The following is a 19,086-nucleotide window of genomic DNA, read 5'->3' on the forward strand; positions in this document are numbered from 1 at the left end:
CACTACATCATCATATAATCTCTTACATTATGTTTGCTTCCAATTCAATTGAGCCGTCAAATGTGCCTATAATTTGTGTCAATGTGTTCCTTAGATTTCTCACACAATCATGTTAAGTCATTCCATTCATTATAAATGCAAAACTCTCCAAAAAAATTGTTACTTTCCATTACAAAACCAATTATGATGTTTCTTTTCATAAGTTTTATAATTGAAATCAAATACTTCATATATATATATATATATATATATATATATATATATATATATATATATATATATATATATATATATATATATATATATATGATTATGGTATTAGGAGTTTGATTGCAAAAAGAGACACAAAATGATATGAAGAATTGAAGATATGCAATTGACATAAAGAATAAAGCAATGAGAGAAGGCACAATAACATTAAACTTGAGAATAAGGCAAAGGGAAATGTATGTGACTTTCCATGGGAGGCACCCTCCCACGTGCCATGCTCCCACATTACATAACCATGCACGTGTCTTCTTCATATTATCATATCTTTATTTATATAATCTTGTTTTTCATGTTTTACAAATAGTTATAGTAGTAATCTTTAAAGGACAGAATCCAAGGATAAAAGTTAACTAATATGTTAGCATTTCAAAGATAGAATAATGAAACACATTCATTATACATATTTTCAATCCAACGTATAGTTTAATGGAAAAAAAATTTTTAACAATATTTTTTAACAACTTTTTGACAAAACATACATGATAACTTGATCTGTTTTAAATAGACTAATAAAATAATAACATGTGTCCCATTATAAAAAAAATTGTAAAAAGTATCGTGAAAATATCATCATCGTTCCATTTCTGATTCATTTATGAGGGTTTAAATGAACTTTATATATCACAACTTAAGTCAATACACTTTTTTTTATTGGACAATTATAAAATTTTGTAGATTTTATATCTTATTTCATGAGTTATACTTTAATAAAAAAATTGTTAAAAAGATTGTGATAGAAAATAGGCTGTTAATGTTTCTTTACTTTTGTCTTTTTGGTTGCTTTTTCCATTCAATAATTCCCATGTTGTTTCTTTCACTCTTATAATCTTTTTTTGGACAAATTCATTAATTACATAAACTTTTATTCTGTTCATTGTATTTGGCAAAGTCATCAAACATTTGACAATCCACAGATAGAGAATTGACATGTTTATCCAATAGATCCACACACGTCTATTTCCTTTGATCTCTCAAAATATGTAGAAAAACAGCCACCAAACCTTTGATAAACAAGCTTTCAGATCATGGCAACACAAGGGACATAAAGTTGCAAAAGGGTAGCATGTGATATGAGTGTACTAACTTAGAGAAAGTTAAGCAACTAAAGAAATATAACACTTGACATTTTATTATTCAGAGAATTCCTCACAAACTTTTTTGCTAGGATCATCGTGATCATGCATTTATTTGATGATATAAATGATAAAAAAATAGAGAAATCCTTTGTTTATGTACATGTACACAACCTTAAAATGTCCTACTACAATGAACATATCTTGTTTGTGTAAATGTCTGATTCAGTAATTCTTTTATCATCTTATGAGGGTTAATCCAATAGCAGTGACTATGAGAGTTGAAGGAAGACCAAATTTGAGATGAGTCCAAAAAGTTAATGTGTATCCAATGTTTGGAGCTCTACGAGCTTGTTCACACACAACCAAGTTTGCAGCAGATCCTAATAGCGAAAAGTTTCCTGCTATAGTGCTCACCCAAGCTAGGATTAGCCATGCCTTCTTCTCATCTTCTTTGGAAATTGCAGCAGCTGAGGCTGCAACTCTTGCTCCAAGCAACAGAACTGTAAAACACAGGTAGAATGTTTTGGTTCATCAGATGAAAATGGCTCTTAGCAGAGATGAATGTAAATCTAGTTTTGGTCATTTTTGGTGTTCTAAAGACAAGAAGAATAATTATTTTGGCAAGTGATTATGTGCTTACCAGTTGGTACATTTGAAGCCAAATTTGATAGGACAAGTATAACTACAGCAAGTATAGCTATTCCAGTAGCATGATCTATTCTGGAATAAGGCTCCATTAAGTCCCATAGAGCACTTGGAATTCCAGTTTTTTTGAAGCCATCTACTGTTATAAACATTCCACAGAAGAATATCAAAAGGGAATAAGAGACCTGTATGTTCCAAGAAGAAAAATCACTGTAAGAGATTGTTCAAAGTTCAACTGGCACAAAAATAACAATAGCTAGAGTTTCAAAAGGAAGAGAGATACATGAGATTATGTACAAGAGGTTGTATGATATAAGTTTTACCTTGTCTATGCTAGGCCCTGCATCTTTGAAATCAAGCACCACCAAAATTATTGCAGCTGCAATTGCAGCCCATGCCATATTTACACCAAGAAGCATTGCAGTCAACATCATCAATGTGATTGCATAAACACAAGATTTCCACAGTATCCTTTTCCATTTTATGCTCAAATAGTCCTCCTTTCCTTGTGAAGAGTGCATAATACGTGCTTCTATAGGTCTATCCACTACTATTGAAACATCTTTTGAAGGATTGGTGTCACTGGTCCCCTCCTTCGATGCATTTGTGGTTGTTGTGGAATCCTTTGAGTTTGTGCTACTAACAACCATCTGAACTTTACTTAAACTTGACACTGTTTGGTTTGTCATAGCGTGAACTTGAGAAGAGTTCTGAAGATTATTAGTTGGTTCTGAACTGTCACTGCATTCTTCAGAATTAAATGATGCACAATGAGCCATTATGGCTGGAGAAAACTGATGAGACATAATCTCCTCTTCTGCCACTTGTGAAATTGGATCCTCTTCATCCGTGTGAATAGTTAACGCCCTCCAATATATGACTATAAGCATTACAACATTCACCACAAGTCCTACAAGCATAGCTGGAAGAATGCCAGTTAGAAAACTCCCAAATGATATTTTGCCTTGAATAGCTATAACCAGATTCTGGGGGTTCCCAATTGGGGTTGCTGAGGAGCCAATATTTGCACTTGAAGCAAGTGCAAGAAGGAAAGGGTAAGGAGGGAGGTTATGCTGCCTTGCAATTTTCAACACAAATTCAGTCAGCACAACACAAGAGGTGTCATTGGTGAAAAAAGCACTTGAAATAGCAGAAATCACACAGATTCTACAAAGTAAGTCTTTTGGTCCTCTACTTTTCCATGAGAGAAGCTTCCCCAAGTACTTGAACAGGTCTGCTCTTTCAAGAAAAACAGTAACAACCATTGTGCCAAAAAGAAGACCAAGAATTGGAATATCAATTGCAGCAAAAGCTTGATCTGGAGTCAGAACATGGAATATGACCATAAGCATTGCACCCAGTAGGGACCCTGCAGTTCTCCCAATAGGTAGAAAAGGCACACATGGGAAAACGGCTAGAACCCAGAAGACTGCAAAGGCTACTGAACCAAGGACAACTGTTGGAGGAGGAGCCAGTGCCATTCTTGTGCTTAAACAAGCAACACTTCCAAGATTTCCAGACAAATATTCAAACTTCCACCTCCAGGTCAACACAATACAATGTTGTCTGGTAGAATTTCCTGAACATCGAAAGCCAATTGGTTAGTAACTTACTGAGACTACATGAAAATCCAACCCTTAAGACTCCATTACCCATTCAATCTAACACTTCAAGACATGAATTAAGTAAATGTTATTATTGAAGATTAAGGATCAAGCAGGTAGAGTGCATATATTTTTACGAAAACTGCAGTACTATGCTTTAAATAAAATTGAATTAGATCAGACATTGGAATTTAATGTATTAAAACATGACAACAGTGATATAAGATAAAATTGCATGAATTACAAAGCCTTGAATAAAAGTTAAAAGGAGTAGTTATGTAAAAAACAACTTAGGACAAAAATCATAATAAGCTGTAAGCCAACCAACAATCCAAACAAATAAAAGAGGAATCACAAATAATATTAATATGAGCCAGCCACGTGTCAGTCTTAGTGGAAAAAAAAATGGTGTTTTTTTCTTTGTCAACAAAAATGGGCTAAGTGGTACCATATTTGTACTGTCAAAACCTCATCCAAGATACACTTGACTTGATAACCATACCCACTTTTTCCTTTATTTAAGGGCTAGCTGTCCAAAGTCAAGGCCTCAAATACTAGTATTTACTTGCATCATGTTATGAAATACTGACACAGTAAACATGGAGGAAAAAGTACATATGTACATGCTAGAAAAATCGAACAACAGTGAGAGTTTCATAGAACCCTCAAACTGCACCAAATCTGTAGGTACACAATGAACATGTAAATGGACTGTTCAACCACTTCTAAAAACAAAGTTTTTATCTTCTTTTGACTTAAAACCACCCCTGAAAGTCAGAATTTGAAACCGCTCAATGCATGTTTTTGGTTTAAAGTTACAAAGGTTCATTCCTATGTGTATTAAAAGATTGTAACTCTTTCATCTTTAAGCCATAACCATATTGATCCAATGAACAGGAAAGACATATAACACAGAAGTTAAATCAAGAGAACTGGAAAAGCAAAACAGCATAAACATTCATCATCACACACTTTACATCATATTGTTACCTTATTGATAACTTGAAGGCTCCTTGTAAAAGCTATGAACTCTGAGTATCTTTTCTGAATTGGATTGAGATAAAAGATATTATGTCAGGAAAATTGCAACAGAGCTGAAAAGTAGCTAAGAGACTTCACAGTACTTGGTGAGAAAGATGAGTGTCTTGCTAGTCATATATACGTGAACACTCAAAAGGATGAGTCATAAGCGGCAACAGAGTCCAGTTGGCTAAAAGTGACACTTTGTTTACATGCAAAGTCTGGAGTATAGAAGTCGTAAGAGGCAACTTTATGTTCCATCACGTGTGCTTCATTTACAGTGATACTATCTTCTGCTCTTTAAACAAATCATATATAACTGAAATAAAAACTAAGTTGCTGTGATATTTGAACTGTTATATTCTTTAATAAAAATTTAAACTTTGATTACCCATTATAATTTTTAACCTAATAGAAAAACCTGTTATAAAAAAGCTTTACCATGATGCTTAATTTGTTACATTTTCCAACCGGATAGTAGGAAGAAGAGAGACAACTTCGTAAGACAACTTGATGAAGGGACCATCTAACACTGTGATGTGTGTTTGTGTGCAAAAAAGTCATATGAGGCAACTTCAAACATAGCTTCAAATCATTGTTATGGGCCACAATGTCATTGGAGGATTGATTTTTCAAAACGCTTTTTCAATAAATTTTACTGTAGAGAGTGAAATTATGAGGGATACTTAGGATGTTAAAAAAGTGGATAAAATTTGTGATGAGTATTAAATAAATATGTTTAATAAATATCAGTAAGTAGTGAGTATTTATAATATTATAATTTTATAATATTGATTATATAGATACTGTTATCCATTCATGTATAATATATATAATAGCCCTTAGGTATAAAAAGAAAATTCATGAGTAGTTTTTGATATATATCTCAAGCACCGAATGAGACCAAGATATTATATAAACTAAATTTCCAAAATTCTATGATTTTTAATAGGGTTAAGTATTTTTTTCTTTTATATATTTTCAACTTTGATGTGAAATAAAAATTTTAATATATTTTTCATAAATTTTAAAAATAAATTATATAATTATTTTAATATAATTATATTAATTTGTTTGTGTTAAATAGTGTAAATAAATCAAAATGTTAAATAATACACGTTTAAAACTTAAAAAATAAGTTAAAATCATATATTTTTAAAGTTTAAAAATTAAATGTATCGAAGTTTTATAAATAAATAAATTTAAATTTTGTACTAAAACTTTATTTATTTTTATTTTTAATAGAAAAGAACATTTTTATGAGAAGTTGTTTGTAAGAGGTGGTTCCAAAATGTGTTAATTGAATTAAAGATATGGAAAACAATTTTAGTTGAAAGTAAAATGCCTCTGTTCTGTTGTCTTCTTCTTCTGTTTCTGTCTCAGACGATAAGGCTTCTGTCACATTCATTGGAGATTTCTGGGCACATAGCATATAGATTTTTCTTCTTCTTTGATTAAGCTATTTTTATAGGAGAATTAAAAGTTCATATTTTGAAGTATTAAGATTTTTTGAAACACCCACGTAAGGGACACGTATGAGCAGCGTATGCATACCTGTATTGATATGGACGTAGGTGGACATGTTAAATATATTTGAATACTCAGAAAGATGTATTTGTAGAAATGTATTTGATATAATAAAACATCAGTTGTATATAAAATATAATTATATAAATTTCGAACATAGTACAATGTTTGAATACTCCTGAGTTTGAGTTAAGTAGAAGATTGCCAAAATATAGTATATAATAGGTTTAATACCTATTTTTGTTCCTCTTTTGGAGGGGGTTGTTCAAAATGGTCCTCCCTTTTTTAAAAAGTTCACTAAAGTCCTACTTTTTGCAAAAACTGTTCACGTTAATCTTTTTTGGTAACGTCGTTAATTTTGCTAACGGCAGACCTGTCCAGCTGTCTAATATTTGATGACGTGTAACGTTGGCACTGTTATGTGTTTAAAAAAAAATAAAAAATGGTGACATGTAATGTAATAAAATTAGGTTTTAATTAAAAATTGAAATTGGAGTTAATTAGGTAAACCCAAAGTCTTGGTCAGATGCGAAAATTTCCCAAATTTCCCTTTGTGATTGGGAATTTTCGTGCTTGCTGTTAGGGTTCATCAACCTTCAATCCACCTTCATCAGCAAGGTTTGCATTTTCTTGGCTTACGATTGCGATTAGGATTAGGGTTCATCAACCTTCAATCCACCTTCATCAGCGGGGTTTTCACATTCCTCACATTGTTGTAACGAAAGTTGCCATAACTACAAGGAATGTTTTGAGAATTTTGAAAATTTTATGTGTTCTTCATGTAGAGGATGATTATCAGTTTCTACTGTAATTAAAATGAACAATCTGGATTCGTGTAAAAAAGTTCGTTTTAGTCCCCCAATGGTTTAAAAATGTTAAATGTGGTCCCCCTTTTCTTTAAAAATTGTGCAATGTGCTCCCTGACGTATATGGCTATCATACATATTAAGGATACCTAACANAATANATTATTAGATATATGTTTATGTTGAACAAGAAGATGATAGTTTATGCCATTGAAGAAGTTGTCACAGACCTAAAAGCTTTATTAAAGTTTTCATGACTAGCTGAAGACTGGTTTCGTACTTCAATTTTCCTTGGTTGCTGATACTCTAGATGATACATGTGAGACTTCTTTGTTTAATGGATGTCTTTATTCTTAAATAGTGAAAGCCTCTTAGGATGTTTGCAACAGCATAAAAAAGAGGAGAATTCCTTTTTCCTTGCAATCTCCAAGTACGAGAAAAACCTTCATTCCATCTCAATTTCCTTTTTCCTCAACCTCAATCACACAAACTGTACAAAAAACCCTAAAATCCCAAATCAAAAAAATCACACAAACTGTACAGAAAACCCTAAAATCCCAAATCAAAAAACCCCTAATCTGCAAAAACCCAAATCGCAACATCACTCCACCATATTCTTTTTCTACACCTCGATACAACCTAGTCATTCATCACGAGAAGCACATAGGGGTTATCCCAACACCCCTCGAAACACCACCCTGTGATGAATGCGAAGCTCCTTTGCCCGTTGTCTTCAAACAAGAACAACCACTTTGTGAAGAAGCCATTCCAAACCCTAGCCTTTTAACTTTCGAAAACTCTGGAGAAAATAACCAGAAACCCTAACCATTGCTTTTAAAATTTGGAACAATAACCATGAATCAGTATTGTAACAGGATGATTTACTTAATTACACACCAAAAATTACCCCTAATTCATTTTTTAATTACACGTCACAATTATATATTCTTTTAAAAGACAAAACAATGTTACATCATCACATATTACACACCTGGCAGCTCTGCTGTTAGTCAAGTTAACGTCGTAACCAAAAAGGGTCACTTTGAACAGTTTTTGCGAAATCTAGGACTATAATGAACTTTTTAAAAAAGGGAGGACCACTTTGAACAAACCTTCCCAAAGGAGGGACCAAAATAGGTATTAAACCTATAGAATACTATAAAATTGTCATTATCATTTTAATACTGAGTCGATAAACTGCTGAAATATAAAACTATTATAGTCGTAAAAAAAACATAAAGAAACTTTATATATATATATATATATATATATATATATATATATATATATATATATATATATATATATAAACTATTTATAACCAAAACTATAGACAAAGTCTAAAAGAGAAATTAAACATCTACAATCCTTCCACCAAGAGCTTACTCCAAAGAAACCTATCACTCTTTACTCATATTCACCATCTGATCATAACTAAGAATAATGTACCAAAACATACAAGCAAATCACAAACAAAAGGATAAGCTAGTAAAATACAAACAATTCATAATACATAAAAAGCATGTTAAACATTTTACGCAAGATACATATATCACACCAAATCAACCAAATACTTTATGCATGACAATCTTTTGACTAAGTATCCGGATTAGGATGAATGTCGAGCTATAACAGTTCATGCACTTGTTGTGGTGAAACAACTGGCCCACCCCAAACTATCACAAAATGTTAGTCCGTTATTACTCGTCTTAGGCCTAGGTAAATCCCCTAAGCTAGGACCTCATTCTATTCTCACGACATGTCTCACCTCTCTACTTGAGAATAGACTTCAAGTTGATTGAGTTGAAATCTTCCGTTCATTGGTCGAAGGAAGGGGTTGTCTGTTCTTTAATTTAATTATCTGATTGCAGTCTGTAAACCACTTTTTAGTGAAATAATTAATCACTCTTTATAGTAATTAACAATTGGACGTAGAATCTTTTGATTCGAATCAGTATAAAAATCATTTGTGTTGATTTTCTCTGACCTTACACTCTTAGCATTTTAACTATTTGATAAAAGTCCCAAAAGAAAATTACGATTTTTAAAAGAACCAATTCATTCCTTCCCTCTTAGTTATCGACTGATACACACTCGTTTTAACTTTAAACCCCTTTCCGTTGCGAGATACAAAAACTTGTTGAGACTTTGGCAAGTATACCAAGTCGTGCAAGTAGTAAAACCGGTAAGACCGGATATCGTTTCCCAAGAGACTTTGTTATTACTTTACTATCGTATAATTACTAACTAATTTAAACTAAAGAATGATTCCATTTTTTTGTTTGAGATTGTGAATGAAAGTAAAAGTTATGCTTAAGTAAAAGTTTGAACAACTTGGGGCCAAAACACGTGAAAATGAGATGATTGATAAATATGTGGAATGAATATGTTGGAGAATGATTTCAACTAATTCCTTCCTATGCAAATGCACTACACCACTCTTCTTCAATTACTTGTTCTTGTCAACTAGCTAAATCACTAAAACCCAATCCCTTGGTGAGATAGCCTAGGTTCATTTGTTACATCCCAATCCCTTGGTAATCCAACAAACTCACCCGCATTAAGAAAAGAAGTTTATGACAACTAACGGTCCTAGCTCTATCCCTAGACACTATTTCCCTTAGGTGTTTGGTCTAGTTCAAGGTTCACCCAATGTTTCCCAACCTTAAGTAAACCCCATAATCAAGCTATGGTTGATCAAGTCATAACTAGCATTAAGTAAAAGACGAAAACACCAACAAGCAATGAATGAAGCATTTTTCATTTAAAAACAAGTGCATTTACAAGAAGTTCTTAGTTTACATCACTCTCCAACAAAATGAACTTAGCTCTCTATTAATGGAGAGCTTGAGCTTACAATGGAATGATAATGGTGAAGAAGAGACTCAAGGAGAAGGAAAGGAGAGCTCCCACTGTCCAGAACTAGCTCCAAGAGGTGCAAGAACGCTTTCCCAAGTCTCAGCCGCCAAGAAGTTTCAAACCCTCGAAAACTGTGTGCCTTTTATAGGGTAGGGTGCCACATTAGACAACTCGCGCCCAACGCCATTAAATTGGCGCCCAACGTAAAATACTCCTGGAAACAGTGAGATTTCACGCCTAGTGTGATATGTATGGCGCCCAGCGTGAAATACTCCTGGAAACAGTGAGTTTTCACGCCCAGCGTGAAATTGGTGGCGCCCAGCGCCAGTTGTCCTGGTGAGCTTCTTGTGGACTTCTTCTTTGTGGTTCTCCCTTGGTTCTCCACTCTTTATAACTTGAACGTCTTTCCAAAGTACTCAAAGTTCCTACAAAATTTGAGGAAAAGAGATGAAAACTAAAGTGTGTAACCTAAGCTAAGTTTATTCACAAAGTTAGATTAAGAAGAAGATCAAGCGTGTTTCAAGCTTCAGGAGTGTTGATTTGGCAAGAAAAATGCACCATAGATAATGGTAAAAATTACCGTTATCAGATACCGGTTGTTCCAACACTATTTTCTCAGGTTTTAAAAGAATATGATTACATTGGGGTGATTAAAAAAATTATTTGTCAAATATAGTTAATGAATATCATATTTAGGTAATCACACGATTAATGCTAATGCACTACCTGTGTCCTTTTGCAGCAGATTAACTAATAAATGTGAATAAATTAATATAAAATATCTAACATAATTTCTTTTACCAAAAATTAAATTTATGATTAAACAATAAAATAAATTAAAAGACAACAAATATGGAGGTGCCATAAAATAGTTTGTTAAAAAACTGGACAAAATATCTAGAATCTCTCCAACAAAAAATAATAATTTAAAGCTATGTAAAAAATATTAATAACCCACATAGTCTCTAAGAATAATTACTTTTAATATATACTTAAATAAAATTGTTTTTCAGTTTACTAAGTTATTTCTTAAAATGTATTAATTAAAAACTTATTTATTATTACTATACTTAATTGTCTGGGTGATATGCACTTTCAGGACAATGTGTTTACTTGATTCCTAAAAGAGTAGTTAATTTTGTCCTTAAATGCGTTAATATGCATCAACTATTGTTATTCTGTCAATTTGTTAGAAACTGTGTGTGGTGATGTGTCAAACAGAGTCATGATGTGACAAAACACATGTACAATGAGTAAGAATGTGCAAATGTACTGTGCAATGATGTTCTTCATGTTTCCTTTTAATGGAGAAGTTTGTAGCTTGCTCTCTAACTGAAGTTTGAACCCTAAGTGAACGTTTGCCCTAGTCTCTTGTCGTTACAAGTTGCTTCATGAAGTCTGTTCCCGAGTAGGTGCAATGTCATGCAATCAGTATTGTTCGTCTTGCTCATGGGGACACACATAATCATATATATTCAACACATAAACATCTTCAATCTTCAATAGAACCCATTTTGCTGTCAAAGAAAACTTGATTTTCCGTTTTCACTTCGCCATCAATAAAATCTCCAATATCACTTCTCTTCTTCGCTATTGGAATCCCCAATTTGTACATTCATTGAATATTTCTTTTTTAGACCCTAATCCCAAATTTCCACATAAAAAAGTCCAAAATAGACACACAAAATCATATATATTCAACACATATGCACCTTCAACCTTCAATGGAATTCACTTCACTGTCAAAGAAAGTTTTCCACTTTCACTTTACGGATAGTATGATACCCACAACCGTTTATAAGCAGGTACTAAAAAATCTGCTACCCGTGGGTATCAACTATCCGTTGCGGATTTTATTTGTAGATATCCGTGAGTGCGAATTTTTTTGTCATCCTTAATCACAACTTATAGGTTGTCAACTTTGTTAGATGATCAAACATGAAAAACTTCTAAAGGAGTTATTTCTAAATATTTATTTAATTTTTTTTTGTCTAGAAAGTACTTAACTTTAATTGTTTTATAAATCATTCCCAATGGATTCTAGACACAGGCGCTACTGATCATATATCCAGTTCTTTGTCTCATTTTATTTATTATCATAAAATTTCACCAATTGCAATTTCTCTACCCAACAAGAACTCTTCATTTGCTCATTTTTCTGGCACAGTTTCTCTTGGCCCACACCTTACCTTACATAATGTCTTGTTTGTTCCTTATTTTTCAGTCAATCTTATTTCGGTCACAAAGTTAACTAAATCTCTATCTTGTAAAATTATCATTTCTGAATTTTCATGTGAAATACAGGACAAGTCAATCTTTATCTTGTAAAATTATCATTTCTGAATTTTCATGTGAAATACAGGACAAGTCAACCCTACAGATGATTGGGAAAGCTGAAGAAAGAGATGACTTGTATGTCATCATAGTTCCTGCATCCCCACCCCATGCTTCACCAACTGTTATTTCTCCTGAGAATTCTGTTACTTGTTCTACAATAAGACCTGACTCTACAGATATTTGACACTCTAGACTAGGGTATCCTTCTTCTTCTTGTTATATCAAATTACGCACAATGTATGACACTTTACCTGATACAAAATCCACTCCTTGTGATACTTGTCACTATTCTAAGCAAAGAAAATTGCCTTTTCAATTAAGTATTATTGTTTCAAAAGTTCCTTTTGATTTAATTCATGTTGATATTTGGGGGCCATATTGTACTTCTTCTGTTGATGGTTTCAAATATTTCTTAACTATAGTGGATGATATGTCTAGATTCACATGGATTAAATTGATGACAAGTAAGTCTGATACAAGATCACATCTTATTGGTTTTGTTTCTTATATCAAAACTCAATTTGGCATTGATGTAAAAGCTGTTAGATCAAATAATGGTAATGAGTTTGCAATGACAGATTATTATAGACAAAAAGGGATACAAAATCAATTATCTTGTGTTGAAACACCTCAACAAAATGGAGTTGTTGAGAGAAAACATCAACACATTCTCAATGTTGCTAGATCTTTAATGTTTCAATCTCATTTGCCAATAGTTTTCTAGTCTTTTGTTGTTCGTTATGTTGTGCAACTCATTAATATTTTACCTTCCATAGTTTTGACATATTTTTCTCCTTCTTAGCTGTTACAAAATGTTAAACTTGACATTACTTACTTGCGAGTTTTTGGCTCACTTTGCTATGCTTCAACTCTTCAAGCACATAGAACAAAATTTCAACCTCGTGCAAGAAAATGTGTTTTACTTGGTTTTAAAACAGGAGTGAAAGACTACCTTTTGTTAGATTTCAACTTAAGAGAAATTTTTCTATCAAGGAATGTAGTATTTTATGAAAACATATTTTCTTTTCTTACTAGTGACAAGCACTCACCTATTGATACACAAAATTGAAATTCATTGGATTTGGTCACCAAAATCAATTCATCTCCATCACCTCTTTTCTCAGAAGTTACTGATCAACCCTTTTTACCACCTACATCTCCTCCTTCTATTGTTCCAGACCCTGATAGTTTTTCTTCTCAACCTGTTTCTGTTGAACCTCCCATTGCTACTCCACAAAGGAAATCAACCAGGCCAACACATAAACCATCTTATTTGTAGCACTATCATTGCAACATGTTATCTACTTCTTCTGCCACTCATTCATCCACAGGTACCTTATATCCTATCTCTTCATATCTCTCATATGATGCATTATCATCTCTTCATAAATCATATGTCTTTAATCTTTCCCAAGTTAGTGAACCTAAAACCTATAACCAAGCCATCAAACATGATTGTTGGAGAAATGCCATGGATCAAGAAATTGCATCTTTAGAAAATACCAAAACTTGGGTTTTGACTGATCTACCTTATGGAAAGCAACCTATCGGATGTAAATGGGTATACAAAATTAAGAGACATGCTGATGGGAGTACTGAACGATATAAGGCAAGGTTAGTAGCCAAAGGCTACACACAACAGGAAGGCTTAGATTACTTTGAGACTTTTTCACCTATTATCAAACTCGCAACAATAAGATTGNTTATGGCTTTAGCAGCTTCCAAACATTGGTATTTACATCAACTAAATGTAAATAATGCCTTTTTACATGGGGATCTAGATGAAGAGGTACGCATGTCTCTTCCTCTTGGCTACAAAACAGAAAAACCAGACCAAGTCTGCAAGTTGTTAAAGTCTTTATATGAACTCAAGCAGGCCTCTATACAATGAAATTACAAGTTGACAACTACTTTACTTTCTTTGGGCTACATACAATCAAAATCAGATTATTCACTTTTTGTCAAAAGTGATTCTGCTCATATCACCATCTTACTTGTTTATGTAGATGATATAGTTTTGGCAGGTGATGACATCCAAGAAATCCAAACTGTGAAGGCTCTATTGAATGCAAAGTTCAAAATTAAAGACCTAGGCCAAGTCAAGTATTTTCTGGGCTTAGAAATTGCAAGATCTCAACAGGGAATTAATTTGTCACAAAGGAAGTATGCTCTAGAGTTACTAGAAGATGCAGGATTGTTGGGATGTCAACCTGTTTCTACTCCCATACAACCAGACACAAAATTCTCCAAGACAGAAGGAAAACCCTATTCAGATGTGCAAGCCTATAGAAGACTTCTTGGCAGGTTATTATATCTAACCAACAAAAGATCGAATTTATATTTTGTTGTTAGTACTCTCAGTCAATTTCTTTCCAATCCTTTGGAAGATCACTATGCAGCAGCAATAAGGATCCTGAGATATATCAAGAAAAATCCAGGACAAGGATTATTCTTTCCCTCCAACACAGAACATTCTCTCAAGGCTTTTAGTGATTCTGATTGGGCTGCTTGTCCTGATACTAGAAGGTCTGTTACTAGTTTTAATGTGTTCTATGGTGCATCCTTAATCAGCTGGAAATCCAAGAAGCAAGATACTATATCTAGATCATCAACTAAAGCAGAATATAGAGCCTTAGCTTCCACAACATGTGAAATTCAATGGCTTTTGTATCTGCTCCATGATTTGAAACAGCCTCTGCCACAACCAGTTCCTCTGTTTTGTGACAATCAATTTGTTATACGAATTGCACAGAATCCAGCCATGCATGAGAGGACAAAGCACATTGAAATTGATTGTCATCTCATAAGGGATAAAGTTCAAGCTGGTGTAATTAAGCTCCTGCCTATTTCTACTTCATCACAGCTTACAGACATTCATACTAAAGCTTTGCATCCAGCACAATTTCAATCTTTGTTGTCCAAGCTGAGCATTAAGGATATATATGCTGCAGCTTGAGGGGGGATATTGGAATTATTTTATTCTCTGTTCATATCTGTGCATTTATGTTTATATATTTTTATACTTATATTCCTTTTTTATATTGCTTTGAACAATTATATGTATCGATTGTACTCTCTCCTTATCATTCAATAAGAAATACAATATTTCATTCTTTCTTTTTTTGTAACATTATGCTTTCTAGAATTTATTACTAAAGAGTATCTCCTATAATTTTGTGCACAGACTAGAAATAAAATAAATGTATATTTTATAATAACATGGTAATTTATTGAATGAATTATATTCAAGAAGAATTCATATCAATTCACCTTTAACTATAATTCATTAAGGGTGTGTTCGCTTGAACTGATTTTACTGTTCAAGAGAGAATGAGAGCGCGAATTTGCGAGATGAAGCGTGTTCACTTTAAGGTAAATGCGACGATGGAAAGGCAATGATTTGCAGGATGGAGGTATTTTTCGTCACCCACTGAACTGAAGAGATTTGCAAGGATTTCCATACAATTACTGATTTATCCTTTCTACATTTTATAATTCCAACTCCTAGCTGATTCTTGAAGATCGAGACCAGTTTGAAGCATCTAAAGAGGAAGAACTCAAGATGTATTTGGTTACTTTGAATGTGTATTCGGTTACCTTGTAGCAGTATCCGGTTCTAGAAGGTGAAGAATTTATGAAGATGAGCACCCTTCCGACCACTATGGAGTCAGCATCCAGGAGTTCCATGAGTGGGTCGTCCATCATCACCACCCCACCGAACAACGTCGAGGACTTGTCCGTGGTAGGTGCTGTCGCGATCTGCACTGCGGTCTGATTGCGGCCGCCAACAACGTTCTAGAAGAAGAAGTGGAGGTGGCTGAGCTTACGGCTGGTGGAGGCCTAAGGAGGAAGCAGATCTGAAATGTTGAAGGGAGAGCACAACAAATCTCAAAAGTTGAAGAGAGAGTACGTTGAAATGATGTGTCTGTTTCTCCAAATGACCTGTGGAAGAAAGAAAAAGCTTTTTTTTTTCTTTTTAATCTTTTCTTTTATTTTTCAATATCAATGGTGATTATTATTCTTATATTGTAATAGATTATTATAACTTACTAATTGTATTTTATGTATTAAATTGTCTCTAATTTTTTTTTAATATATAAATATCTAACCGCATTTAATATTATCTTAAAAACTAATTAAGACTGTTTGATAATATTAAATGGACTCTTAAATTTAAATTTTTATAATTAATTAGTTAATGATAATAATAATAATAATAATAATAAATAATAATAATTTAGTGTCTTAGTGTCTTAGTTTTAAGAGTAATTAAATGAAAAAGAGTAGTTAAATGAGAAGATTANCTTCNAAAGGCNANCGACCATTAACACCAAACATAGACTGACATATAAATTAATTTTATTTTAATAATTATTTTAAAAATTTTACTCTTTATAAATATTTTTACAATTAAATATAACATTAACAAATATCATTTTATATTATTTTAATAACTAGAAGCATTTTGGTAATTTTTAATTTCTACCAATTAAACAAATTTTTTAAATTTATCACATCAATCAAATCTTACACTAATTTTCACACACTTTACTTCCAAATCCATTCTCAATTACCCACAAATCTACTCAAAAAAACAACAACAAAATTACCCTCAAATCCATTCAATTACTTTTCCCAAATCATCCCAATTGAACACAGCATAACAGCAAATACCTCAAAAGTAATTTCATATATGATTAATGGCTTGCATTTCAAGAAATGTTAAAGAGTTAGAAATATAACAAAGTAGACACAGAAAAAATATCGTTTTTTGTGAAAAAAAAAAAAAAAAAAAAAAAAAAAAAAAAAAACAAAACAATGATGACGATAAATGGACCTAGACCCATAAGGTCTCACATAAATGATCAGTTAGGGTGCTAGCTACTAGTTGAAATTAGGTTTAACTTACAATTTAATTAAATTGAGTTAAATTGGTTTTATTTATTCATTATTTTTCTCAGCAATTTAAATTAGTGTAAATATAATTAAATCGTCGGGATATATTTTCAATTCAGCAATTTAAAAAGAATTATTTATTACAGAAAATGCCTCAAAATACATTTTCTTTATATATTTTAATAATTATAAAGTAAAAATAATAGTTATTATAAATATAAATAACATTAAAACGATAAAATATAAAATTATCTGTGTTTACATATCAAGAAAACATGAACTTTTTTTCCTAGTGGAATAAAAAATTATAAAAGACAACTACCAAGAGAGAAAAGTGACAAAATATATTAAAAAGTTATATGAGAATTTTGTAAAATATTAAATATATTTTTTGAATAGATGCCATGGGGAAGCAACTTCCTTTGTGTGCTGTCACACTGAATATGACAGTGATGGCATGTCCCATCTTTGGTTGTGCTCACACTTAGATTTTCCACAACAACTAACTCTTCCATTGTACGGACTGACTGCTTGATGTTTTTTTGGGCTCCACTTCCACTGGTTTTGCTTATTCTATTATTCATTTTAAAGTATTACTTTTTTAAGTTCATGTTGCACTTAAATAATATTATTTTTAATTTATTCTTCCACCATATCTCTAGATAAAAGTAAAGATAGATTAGTATAAAGTTCATTGCATTGAAGAGATATACTATAATAGTTGAAAATCCCTATCATATTTTTGTCTAATATTTTATGAATTGAGTCTTTTTCAATCTTTGTATCATATTCTATCCTTAAAAAGGTAGGTATTATGTTTTCTGATTCAATGCCGTGTAACAAAGTAAAAAAGTTTGAGGTATTACTTATTATTTTTTAATCAATGTTAAATATAAGAAATAAAATGTCATGTGTTTAATATTTTAATATTAACATAGATAACATTATTAGAATTAGTAATAAGGTATAAAAGTATTTAAGTAGATAATTGTTTTAAAATAATGAGATCTTAAAATAATTTAATAAAATAAATAAAATTTTTTAAACTTGTTATTTAAAACATATTTTATTTCTCTAAAATTTTTTCTCTTAACTTTCTTTTATTTTTTTTTAAGATATCTAGCTCATCAATCATTTTATCGATGATTAGGAAATTTATATGAGATCACGACAAAATAACCTTCACTTTTATCCGATCAGTTTCTAATATAAAACAAATAAGTTTCGATTCCTTTTTCTCTTTCGCTCTTAGTTTGAAATCATGCGTAGTGATCTTCGTCACACGTGTTTTAAGACTTCTTCTCTTAGTTCTTTGTTAATCGAAGATTCTAAGGACTCTTTTCTATCATAATTCGATGTTTCGTAGGTGTTTTTAGAGTTCTTTGTGTTTCAAGCAATTTGTGAGACATTCTTAGAGTCGTGGTAACTTTCTTTCAATGTAAGGGAAGCTAGATTCCAATTATAAATTATGTTTGTTATCTAAGATTAGTGCTTATATATATATATATATATATATATATATATATATATATATGTATGTATATGTCTAAATGATTGAGTTGAAATTCAAATATTTATGAGATGTTAGTTCATTTGAATAGGTATGTTGATTAATTGATGATTGAATTCTAATATGATGTAACTGGGATTGTATTGCTGTTTTGAATCATATGTTATAAAGATGTTTTAATGTCTGTGTTTGGTTGCAAGGAGTGTGAAGTATTGAGTGATCAAATTTTTGAGTTTATAGTTAAAAAAGGGGGTCTTAATAGGTGAATTTGAGAGTTAAGTGTTGGTTTGAAAGAATTGTTATTTCAGGTTTGTTGTGGTGTCATTTAAGACTTGCAGAAGTGTGAATTAGCAAAATTCTGATCTAGAACTAAGGGGTATTCCATTAGTGATGTTTTGGAGGGTTTTAGGTCCAAATTGGAGATTTGAGTTGTGAAATTTTAAAGTAAGGGGTTATAACTATTTTAGGGAGTTTAAAGTCTGTGTTTGAGTCATTTATGACATGTTTTAAATACTAGTTTGCTAAAAATGTTTTAA

General features: G+C 32.0%; 1 protein-coding gene across 1 annotated transcript; it reads right to left on the bottom strand.

Moving 5' to 3' along the window:
* Positions 1-1,298: 1,298 nt before the first annotated feature.
* On the bottom strand, positions 1,299-4,708 carry LOC106767626 (silicon efflux transporter LSI2-like). Its single transcript, XM_014652558.2, has 4 exons — positions 4,586-4,708; positions 2,315-3,570; positions 1,987-2,176; positions 1,299-1,846 (listed from the first exon to the last, which is right to left on the bottom strand). Exons 2-4 carry the CDS (start codon positions 3,470-3,472, stop codon positions 1,584-1,586), a joined length of 1,611 nt encoding a protein of 536 aa, XP_014508044.1. The 5' UTR covers positions 3,473-3,570; positions 4,586-4,708; the 3' UTR covers positions 1,299-1,583.
* Positions 4,709-19,086: the final 14,378 nt, after the last annotated feature.

Source organism: Vigna radiata, chromosome 1, assembly GCF_000741045.1.
Source record: "Vigna radiata var. radiata cultivar VC1973A chromosome 1, Vradiata_ver6, whole genome shotgun sequence".
NCBI lineage: Eukaryota > Viridiplantae > Streptophyta > Magnoliopsida > Fabales > Fabaceae > Vigna > Vigna radiata.